The 12,013-nt window shown below is 32.0% G+C and overlaps 1 protein-coding gene across 2 annotated transcripts; it reads right to left on the bottom strand.

The window, feature by feature from the left end:
- Positions 1–3,186: 3,186 nt before the first annotated feature.
- Positions 3,187–6,330, bottom strand: LOC107403931 (flavin-containing monooxygenase FMO GS-OX-like 4). Of its 2 annotated transcripts, XM_016010852.4 has the most exons (7): positions 5,639–6,326; positions 5,183–5,253; positions 4,315–4,470; positions 4,148–4,230; positions 3,922–4,057; positions 3,654–3,827; positions 3,187–3,453 (listed from the first exon to the last, which is right to left on the bottom strand). In XM_016010852.4, exons 1-7 carry the CDS (start codon positions 6,195–6,197, stop codon positions 3,262–3,264), a joined length of 1,371 nt encoding a protein of 456 aa, XP_015866338.1. In that variant the 5' UTR covers positions 6,198–6,326; the 3' UTR covers positions 3,187–3,261. The 2 variants fall into 2 exon arrangements, with proteins under 2 accessions (XP_015866338.1, XP_060674609.1); XM_060818626.1 differs by having other exon boundaries at positions 3,922–4,230; positions 5,639–6,330.
- Positions 6,331–12,013: the final 5,683 nt, after the last annotated feature.

The raw sequence follows: 12,013 nt of genomic DNA, 5'->3' as shown, positions 1-12,013 counted from the left end.
GAAGAAGAATTATTAGGGTTGCTCATAAGTCATAATGTTATTGACAATTGGTTCATCATTAACTTTTGGTATGATCAATTTTACATTATACTACAGTACTTATTGTTCATATTTTTATTTTATCAAATAAAGTGCTTGTAGTTTAAGAACTTGATTCTAATTTTATGGCTTATTTACGACAACATGATAATTGGATGACCGCAATTCTAATACAAATTGTTAAATATGAGTAGGTTTAACAGCATGGAGCTTGTTTGGTTATACGAACCTTGGTCGACACGAGCCTAAATCCGTATTATATTAGTCCAGATCTAATTATATTTAAGTTCTAATGGTCGCATTGACTCCTAAACAACCTATGATTAGAAACTTTCGTATATAATGAAGACGCCATAAGAGGTGATGGAAGGCCTATTGATAAGTCAAACTAAAACACTCATTCACTAATGGTGTTTTAGGTGTTCAAAGAGAATTCAATCTCACAAATTAATTTCTGTATAAAATTCAAGCTCAATTCTTATTGAAAAATAAGCCTTTAAATAGGCTACAAAGTCACAAAATAAAACCCTAAAAACAAAAGGGAAAACCGGCCATAAAAATTGGTTTCCTATGGTGGCCGAAATTCTCACTCATTTCCTAATCTAATTTGGATTAATTAATTTTATTATTTTGAATTAGGAATTAATTAATTTACAATGAAAATAATAAAATAATTAATCTCCTAAACTTATTTCTCCAGCAAATAAATAAATAAAAACTAAAAAGTAATGGTAATTTCCTAAAACAAAAAGTAGAATCAAATTAGGAAACTAAAACACTAGCTTTTTGACTAAGTTGACTTCGATAATTCTTTGACCAATTTGAGCTCCAAAATCAGCTTCAATATGCTTTGTAGGATGCCAAATAAGGTGACCATGAAGTCCCACATGTTTCCCTTCCTTGGAAGAAAGAGAAAAAGCCAACTCAGTAAAATAAAATAAAGCCAGCAAGAAAACAGCAAAAAGTCCGGCCAAATTCCTCCTTATATGCACACCCCTTTTTTGAATGGTTTTGAAGCTTCCTTGGCTTGATTCCATATCCTCTTAGACATATGTGTTGAATCCACCAAGCATTGGAACCATTTCATGCTGCTCGGATTCCTAAAAAGTACCAAAACCGCTACCCGGGCCCGTATCGGCTTCCATTACTTGTATGCTCAAAACAGGTTTTGGTTCTTCGGGAATAGACACGCCCTCTTGAGAATGGATTATGCCCTGGATAAATGCATCAAGGTGATCCCTAAACCTCTTAGCTTGAGCTCTAGTGATTGATCTGGTTTTCATCTGTAACAGGTTGTACCCCAGCGGATTGTTGATTGTGCAGATTCGGATGGATTCGCATTATTTGGTCATCTTATTGATCTGCATCTTAAAAAATGTTATCATGGTTCTATTATTCTTATTCTTTCAGATGAAGGAATTTTCTAAATAAGACCCAAAGTTGGTAAATAAGAAGCATGTTTGGACTTGGGGACAACTTCTTCTTTGTCTGTGCGAGTGTGGACCATATTCTTTCAGGCTTCTGCCGTTGAGCCCCTATGACAAATTTTTGAAAGAAGCTGGGTGCTTATGGCATAGTTTGTGTTACATATGCATGTAACTACGCATAGTTCATTTTTCCTTTTTTTTTTTTTTTTTTTAAAATTTTTCTTTTTATTATATATATATATATATATATATATTTTTTTTTTTTTTTGTCCCCCCAATCTGTTGGCTATTTTTTCGTTCTTTAGCATTAAATTATATATACGATTTTCTTTCGATGCTCCCCAGTTTTCATACCCAAATGCAAGGAAATGAAGCGGAAGAGAAATTTCCTCAAAAAAAAGGGTTGTCTTGGATCAAGAAATTCACTAAAGTGTTTCTGATGAGATTTGTTAATATCTATTTGTATGTTAAAACTCGTATGCTATGTATTAAAGGGCATTAATTATACCCAAAAAATTTTTAAGAATAAATATTTTGGAAACAATAGTTAAAAGTAGAAAATTTCCTTTACTTTCAAGTACATGTAATCTATCAAACGTTTTGCGCTGTCCTCAAACTGTAAAAATCCTTTGGTAGTTCCCCAATCATTGTTTTCTCATTAATGATAACAGTGCATTTATAGGGAAAATTACAAAAATACACTTCTGTACTTTTTATCAAGTTTAGATTTGGCCCCATAATCTTTATTTTGAAGCAATTTGCCCCTAAACATTGGTATGGTGTCAGCAAAGTACAAGACCATAGGTTTCCAACTAGCTTGCTGCTTCGACCAGGCAAAAATAATAATAATTAATAAAATAAAAAGCTTACTGCTTTGATTAGCCAAATCCATTATCTCACAGCTTTCCAGCAAAAGCCATTGCTCTTCACCACATTTATTATGTCCATCATAAGCATGGTAGAGCACATGTTTCTCTTAATTTGTCAAACCTTGGAGACACTGGACAAATTGATGAGGCAGTTCATATGAATCAATGCATGTAGATTCTGTAATTTTCCAATCATTTTCACACTCTTCGTGTTTGATAGAAACTCAATTCTTCAAACTATGATACGATGGCCTGCAATCGATCAAATTCATGGCCTGACGCTGATGAGTGCGATCTAAACCATGAAAATTTCTTATAAAACCATGCTTCGCAGTTTACGGACTCCATCAAGTATTATTGTTGAGCAAATCTTCCAACATTTCTCTTTCTTCTCTAACTTATTCATCCATACAAAATCTTCTCCTTGGTTAGCCACAATTAAACCAGCTGCTATGGCAGAAATAGCAAGGGGCAAGCCCCTGCATTTTCTAACTATATCAATTCAAGAGAGAAAGCAAGCCTTAGGAAAAGCTAGCACCAAGCATATATAATTCTTTTAAGTTCCAGACGTGTTTTTTCTATTTTTATTTTTTCTATTTAGTTTTTTTGTTCATAAATGTAGTTTCGGACATGTTGCTAATATGGTTTAAAAGCATCCGTTAAAGTTGGTTATTTACATTTAACTGTCATTTGTTAGTTCTAGGATTTATATGCAGCTTTTATAGGTTCAAAGTTTTCATAGATAAACCGGCTATGCTATAGTAGATTCCATGTTCATTCCAAGTAGGTGCATCAGAATTTTGCCTTTCCTACCCTAGTTTTTGGTTGAGGGAGTGCCCAAAATCATCAACTTATTCAACTTTGCAGCTTCTTTTAGCTACTTATTTTATTTATTGTAAGAACTCTAACATAATGAAACAGAAAATTCAGTTTTTATTTACAGTAAACTTGATGAAGTCCTGATTAGCTTGCCAAACGAGGTGCTGATCTTCCCATTCATCTCTATAAGAGTTAGGCCTGGTTATTTTGCTTTTCTTAGTGGCTGCATACATTTGCTTGCGCCATTCCTCATGTGCAGGAGCCCCACATTGAGCCACAAGCCAGTCAATGTACTCAAACTGCAACAACCTCTCACAAAATTATAATCTCAACATAACTAAATTAGCTAGGTAAGCTGAAATCACACTCTTAAGTCACTTTTAATTGAATCAGTGGAATAAAGTATAATTACTTCCATGGCCAATCATACAAAAATAGAATCTCATACTCCAAGTAATTTTGTAAGTTGCATTTTAAATAGTTTGAAGAATCAATTTACCTGATACTCACTAATGTTATGAGTATATCTATAAGGCTTCCCAGAAGCTTCGAGTGAAGAGTAAAAGGCTTTAACATCCGCCATCATCTTCTTTTGTGATGGAAGTGCAATCCGATTATGGAGAGCACCTGCTATCCACTTACTCTGGAGTTCAAACATAGGAAATGGCGCAACCTGGCACCAATGCATACAAAATTTATTTCCACCATTATTGATTAAATCAAGGATATGAAACTCAAAGCATTAATGTTTTCAAGTAAAGGCAGACCTTCCATGCTAACCCAACAAAAGAAAGCCATGGAGCTAACTCTGGTGGAAATACATGCTTGTATAATGGCCCAACACGATTGTCTTGGACAGTGACAATACCATTGGTATCAAGAAAAGGGAAATGATATTTGTACCTTGTGAAAGTAAAAGGACCATAAATTATATCTTTAATTCTTTCATTCAACTCTCTATTAATTTTATGTTGAACATGGAATTTTCTATACCCTGTGCATTGCATAATGAAGTCAGCCAGGACAACACTTCCATCTTGGAAAAGCACAGTTCCATCTTCATGCACACTCTTTATCTGCATCATTCATTTCAGTGCCAACTCTAAGTCAATCTCTTCTAGCCAGACATGCAATTTCTCAGCACGAGCAAGTAATCTTACCATTGGATGACACCACATATTATTGTAGACTGCTTGTTTTCCCATTGTTTGATGTTCATTAACAGTTCTACATGCAAGGTGGACCTCTTTTGCAGTTCCAGCTATTTCTCGAGAAATATCATTTGCACTCACTGAATTTCCTATTAGAATTACTACCTGTCAAAAGCAGCGGATGAATAGGTGAATTTCTTCTGCAATAAAGACAAAACTCAAACAACGCTATGAATAACTTGCTAGTAAAATTTCAATGGCAGTTGCCAAAGTCATAATTTGGACTTCTGAGAACCATGTTGATAGACCATTTATTATGGACAGTGTCAAGTGATGCTTGGTAGCTATTGCTCGGTATTAAACAAGTTATTGATACATCTATCGGACCTTTCCACAAAAGTATGGTAAAACATAAAAATCTTAAATTATCACTTTGGTTGGCCAAACTTCATTTCACTAGAAAAATTTGACCACATCTGTTGTTTAAAAGAAAAACTTCTTTGGTTACTTGTTTGAAGTTGGAATTTTGGATATGTAAGTAGAAGAATAGCTTTTACCCCCAATATCAAAGAAATTAAAAATAAATAGAAGTAGAAATTAAATGTGCAACTAATTTATTTACTTATTTGTTGAAATGGAATTACTTATACCCTGTTTGTACTAGCAATAATATATCCCTTTATTACACGACACATGTCACCAGAAATTGAACATGACAAAGATAAATCAAACAAGTGATCGCCTATAATACCACCAATATCAAACAAACGAAATGGCGTTGTCCTAAACAAATTATTAGATTCACAGGTAGTTCCAAATCTTAAATTTGTTATAAGAAATAACTTAAAAATTGAAGAACAAAAAGGCAAAGACATACTTTGTCTCGAAAGGGCTCAGGAATTCGATAGTTATGGCTATGCATTTGCTTTCCGGGCCATAAATCAATGCCTGAAAGGAATAGTAAATCAGCAACGAGTATACAGGTTTAGGGGAATGTTTACTGAGTTTTATAGGCTTATTAAATCCATCTCCCAACACTTGTAAACTTTTTGAATCAACGTAAATTAACATTCACAATACAAAAATCCTAAATATATAGGTTCAAGTACTACTCATTAAAAAGAAGTAAACATTTTTTCGACAAGTGAGAGGAAATGTTGATAGAGCGTGACATACCAGTTACTCCCTTTTGGGATAATTGGTAATTTAACAGCTTAACAAGAAAAAGCAGTATTTAGTGGCTTTTGCTTATTTTATTCTTTGGCAATTAATTTATAACTTTTGAGTGCTGTCAAATTAAAGGAAAATAAAGAAAGAGAACAAGTAAGGGAACCAGAAATTTCAGCTAGACGAGGCTCCCAGTAATGTCCGACGCAAACAACAACAGCATCAAAATACTCTTCCATGATCGCTGATCCACATCTCTTTCTGGACTTGACCTTCCACTTCCCACTCTCCACCATTCCCACATACACCACCTCTGTCTCCAACCTCACTAACTCATCGATCCCGAACTCTCTCGCGAAGTCCTGCAGATACATCAACACGTCTCTGTGACCCGGAAATCTTCTTGTGTCTCTCGATCTTTCATGATCATCGTCTTCTCTGACAACGAATGGATAGTCCCTGAAACCCATTACCTGTCTGGGGAGGTTGGTGCGAAGGGACTCATAAAGGCTGCAGTGGACAAAAGTCCGATGCGGGTCCACCCCAAGTGTGTCCGACTCCACCTCAGGGGTATAAACCCAGACACCACCAATTTGATCACCTCTCTCGAAGACCACTGCAGTATGTCCTTCCCGACGGAGCTCACGTGCGGCCACTAAGCCGCTAGCACCAGCGCCAATCACCGCCACATGGTGGAATTCAATTGACGGGAGTTCCAGTGGCATGGCTGCGAGGACTGGCGTTGAATCGCTGGGACAGCATAAGTAAGCAGGTGATTTGTCTATACCGGGCAATATGCACTTGATGAAAGGGCTTGTGGAACATAAATGAGTTTATCCCAAGTGGGTTCCTGTACTTTTAAGATACTAACATTTCAAAGTGTAATCCTTCTAGTTTTGGGTTATTGCAAAATGTGACGACTCTCGGGTTTTAGATTTTGCTGTTAACGACTATTTTTTCATTAGTTAAATTGCAAATTAATCAATGCTGATTTTTCTTATGACAAACTATCGTTGTTTTTATTTTTTTCCCTTTTTGTTTTATTATTATTTTTTTTTTGGGGACATTACACAACTTTCAATTTTTTTTTTTATTTTTATTTTTTTGTAATAACACATATATAAATATTATTGTTACACACACACACACATATATATATATATATATATATTTGTTTATTTGAATGTTCAAGGTATATTCAACTAGGAAAAATAGGAGTCACTGTTGAACTATCCCCCTAAATAGGGTACATTACATAAGCCATTTCTTAACATGTTCAATTTATGTCTTTAGTGTTTTTTTTTTTTTTTTTTTGGTCTTTATGAATTGTGTGTAGCTTGTTCATTTCAGTTGTTTACCAATGTTAGTTAATAGTAATTAGAATTAGTTAATTATATTAATTAATTACAAATGTAAATGTAAAAGATGAAAAAAAAATTAAAAACATCATAATTTTGAATTTTACACTTTATTTTTTGTTTATATTTTTTTATATTTATAATTAATAAAGATGTCACATTAACAAATTATTAAAATAAACAAACTGTCCATAATTTATAAAAATAAAAAAAAAACACAAAAAATAAAAAAAAAACTTAATACCTAAACAAACGGCACAAGCTTTCTATTTTCTATTTTTGTTTTTCACATTGCTCCTCTATTTCCTGAATATTGAATATTCTTTCCTTCTGATTTTAGATCTTTATAAAAAGTATCATTGATCGTTCAGTCAAAGGTGAAATTCACTGGTCAAAGAGATAAGGTTTTTTTTTTTTAATGAATTTTATTGGAAACGAAAATAATAAAAAATAAAAAGAAGATTCTAATAGGAAAGGAAAAAAAAAAAAAGAAAAAAAAAAGGATATCATTTTGAGAAACATAGACTTTCAATAGGTTCAATAATGAAATTTTCACATCTTCAAATCTTTTACAGTTCAAGGAATTTTTCGAGCATTAACACTGTACCATAGTTCAATTTAATTTCAATTTTATGGCATGCTAAAAGATATATATATATATATATATTTTCCCTTTCTTGTTTTTTGTTTTTGGATATTTCCCCCCCCCCCCCTTTTTTTTTTTTTCTTTTTTTGCTTTTATTTTTGCTTTGATTTGTTTTGTTCTTTTTTATTTTTGTGATAATATATGCTAAAAGATAGTCAATGTTACGAAATAAAAACATAAAGCTGTATTTTTGCATTGAAATAAAAATGAATGGTATATGGATAAAAATTTGAGACGACAGAATTCATTCATAATGATATATGATCCCTATCCCTTGGTCACAAATATGTAATTCTGCAAGAAATAAATGAAGATTTAGTTCTGAACTTTTGATTAGTAAGGAAGAGTAGTATAATGGCCCCAAAAAAAAAAAAAAGAGGGGGAGAGTTGTATTGCTTCAATGTCACATCCTTTTTGTGTTTTGAGTCTGCAATATATAAATTTTGTATTTAATTAATTATCTTATTCATCACATCTTAACTATGTTAAAAAAAAAAAAAAACACTATAATTTTGTTTTGCTAGCATGTCAAATCCAACCACTTTTATACATGACCATAATACAGTTAAAAGCATAGTCATATCATATCTTTCAGTTTATCATCTGTAACCAATAAAAAATTGAAAACATGTTAATACGTTTTTGAAATCATAGTCATTATTAATTATTATCGAAAACATATTCATTCACCCATAAAAATAAATAAATAAATAACTAGATAAAGAAAGCCTTACACGTATGGAAATACTCATCCTTACTATGAGATGTCTAAAATTTCATTTGTCAATCTTAGTGGTAAAAGGTATTGTAACTTGATAAAAATTGGTTCAATTGATTAAAATTTTATACATATAATTTTAATCATTAATTATTAAATGCTATAACACATGAAAATTGGATACCTCGTTAAGTTTTGCACAAAAAGTAAAATCTATTTATTGTTTTTTTATTTGATTGTTTGTTTTTTTTTAATTTCTCTCCTATCCAAGCTCATATGAACGTAAAAGATGAAATAATTAAACTTCGTTTTTACCACAAAACTTAAAGGAAAAAAAAAAAAAGAAATACAGAAAATTATATTTAATTTTTAATTTTTATGAAACATTCAATCCCTTTTATTTTATTCTAATTTGTTTGGTTCTTGCCTTTTTTTGTCTTTTCCCTAATAATTTTGTATTTTCAACAAATTATGAAAACTATTTTGTTTCAATTAATTGCAAATGGATTTGTACTTTATTATTGGATGCCTCACTCTCTACATATCTATCTTTCACACTATTTGAAAACATGTATGTAGAAATATACAATGTTACAATGAATTCTTAACATTGAATAAGTAACCAAATAGGATCCGAAAGAAAGCAATTAAATAGTCGTAATTCGGGCTATATCATATTCCTATTTATGAAGTTAGTTCATAATTATAAAGATGAACACCATAAACTCATTAAAACTAAACTCTATATTTGAAACATTAAACATCAATAACGAAAGAGAAAGAAGAAAAGAGGGGCCGGCCAATCTTTGCTGCTGTCTCCTTCTGCTCCCGTTTCTCACTATGCTAGAGATATTTTTACCCTCAGCTTCCTCTAAAAATCCGGGAGCTGTTGTGTGTAGAAAATAATGCGTGGATATCCTTTATAGAGCTGTTGAATTGGTATAATAGGGCAAAGAGAAATAGCTTAGAAGGCAAGTTTGTCATTATAAGCCTAAAATCATGTTAAAAGTCAAAGAGTGCCTGTGTTGCACTTTCCTTTCCCTAAACCCTCCTTGCCACCTGGTTATATAGAAAATAGCTCTGAAACACACTTAAATTGTAAGCTTTCCTTTTTTCATGCTTGCTGCCACTTGTCTAACTAATCACCAAGTAAAAAAATTTTGTAATTTTAGCATGACATCAACATATTTTAGGAAACTATCTAGAACCTTTCAATTTTCTCTTCCTTAAAGGCCTAATTAATTTAAGAGATGCATTAAGGAAACCTCTTTTTAAATTCCATAGACTAGCCGATACTTCAAACCATGAAACTGGAAAAAAAATAACAGTCTTTTCTCTCTCTCCTAGCTGAGTAGGATGATTTATGTGAATCCGTCCGAACCTGCACAACCGACAACCCGTTGGGGTGCTGATCCAACACGGATGAAGACTGGACCGATCACCAGAGCTCAAACTAAGATATTTAAGGACAACCTAGGAGCATTTATACAGGGAGTAGTTAATTCTCAAAAGAGTTTGTCCATTCCCGAAGATACAAAGCCTATTTTAAGAATCCAAGTGGTGGAAGCCAATACAAACCCGGGTAGTTGTTTTCGTGCAAATTTGAACTCCGAACAGCAAAGAATGGTTCCAACACTTCATGAACTTAATGAATATCATTAATAGGACATAAAATCTAGCCAAGGCAGAATCAAAAGCATCTAAAAAGGACTTGTACAGACAACATCTCAATTTGGCCAAAAATGTGCTGTTTAGCCACTAATTTTGACTTTTCTTCTTGTTTGACTTATTCCAATCAAGGGGCAACGTGTGAGAATCATTATTAATCATATTTAGCATTCTACATAGCATATGGAAGCTGATTTGAAGTCCAAACAAGCTGGAGATTGGTTAAAGATACCTTAGTAGTCAAACTAGTCATTTAGTTTCATAATTTTATTTTGACTTTTTGTTTTAGAAAATTAGTCTTTTATTTGATTTCTATTTATTTATTTGCTGGACAAATCAACTTAGGAAAATTATTATTTTATTATTTTCATTGTAAATTACTGAATTCCTAATTCAAAATAAAGGAATTAATTAATCCAAATTAGATTAGGAAAGGAAGTGAATTTCGGCCAAGCTAGGTTTCCTATTCTTTGGTGGCCAGTTTTACCTAGATAATTAGGGTTTTATTTTGTAACTTTTTAGCCTATTTAAAGGTTTGTTTTATCAATAATATTCAGTAAATCATTCATAAAGAAAATTATTTGTGAGATTGAATTCTCTTTGTTCTCTTTGAACACCTAAAGCACCATTAGTGAATGAGTGTTTTAGTTTGACTTGTTTATAGGAAATCTATCACCTATTGTGGTATCTTTATCATACCAAGGTTTCTAATTACAGGTTTGTTAGGGGTCAAGGTAACCATTAGAACTTGAACATAATTAGATCCGAGCTAATATAATACGGATTTATGCACAGGTCGTCCTAGGTTCATATCATTTGGTATCAGAGCTGAATTTTGTTCAAGTTTGATCTATCTTTATTTGCTTTATTTGTTTATGCGAATATGAAACTTTAGAATTAGGTTAAGGTTGCTTCTATCATCATACACGTTTTCCATTTAAAAAAAAAAAAAAACTCATTCCTAGTTAAATTAGGTTTTCCTAGTTTTACCGTATTTTTGTTTCCTAGTTTGTTGGTTGCCTTTCATTATTGTTCTTGGTAATTTAGTTTATTGTTGATTTTTCTTTGCTGTTTTTGATCTTAAATATTTGCATAATATATTCAAAAAAAAAAAAAAGGAGAAGAGTTTTGAAAGCATATTACATAAAAAAAACCTAAAATTTGTGCAATTTGTTTTTGCTTGGATTGTGGTCTTGGGTTTGGTGAATCTGTGGCTTGAGAATTGCAATTATTGGTGTTGATTCTTGATGCTACAGTTGTTTTATGTTATGTAAGTGAAAAAAAAAAATAAGAGAAGGGTTTGCGGAATTAAAAAATATATATAGATATATATATATATATATATATTTTGAAGTTTGAAACTTGGAGGTCTTGGGTTTGGTAGTTTTTGGTGTTGGAATTGCAATTTTGTTGTTGATTTTCGCTACTGGAGTTGTGTTTGAAGTTTTCTGAGTGAATAAAGGAAGAAAAAAAAAAAAGAAAAAAGGAAGAACCGAATATATTAAAAAAAAAAAAACTGTAGTTTGGTTGGAATTTGGTGTTGGAAATTGTTTGCTGGAAATTTCTTTAAACTGCTGAGTTGTTGTTTATTTGATCAATATTTGGAGTTGCTGGAACTTTATTTTGCTGCTGGAAATTTGTGTTTGTAAGTGCCAAAATTATTTGGATTAAAATTGCTAAAGGATTTGATACATAAAACTTGAATTACAAAGAAAAACCAACAACTATCCTATATTTTTGTTCAATTTGATTCTTGATCGTGCTTGAATTCCTTTTTCTAAATTTTTATTCTTGAATTCTTAATTTCTTACCATCTGGTTCACTTCTTATTGATTCCAAAATTTTCTTTGTTAATTTGCCTTATTTTTTCTTAGAAAAGCCAAGAATTAAGTGTTTAAAATTCACTTGGTATTGCTTACTTTTTGCTACTGTTTTGTTGATAAGTTTAATTAAAACATACTTGTGATCTTATTGCTCTTTTGTGAGTGTCTTAATTAGAACTTCAAGATAATTCTTTGAGTGGAAAAAGGCAAGAGTGTGTGAGCTTAAAAGAGGGTAAAAGCCAAAACTAGTGCACAAACACAAGTGTCGAGTCCTTATTTGAGTGAAACACATGAGGGAGTGAATTTAGCGAGGTCCTATTTTATTTTT

This window comes from Ziziphus jujuba, chromosome 6 (genome assembly GCF_031755915.1).
Source record: "Ziziphus jujuba cultivar Dongzao chromosome 6, ASM3175591v1".
NCBI classification, from domain to species: Eukaryota; Viridiplantae; Streptophyta; class Magnoliopsida; order Rosales; family Rhamnaceae; genus Ziziphus; species Ziziphus jujuba.
Note: the sequence above shows the minus strand (reverse complement) of the source record. Positions and strands in the feature narration are given on the sequence as shown.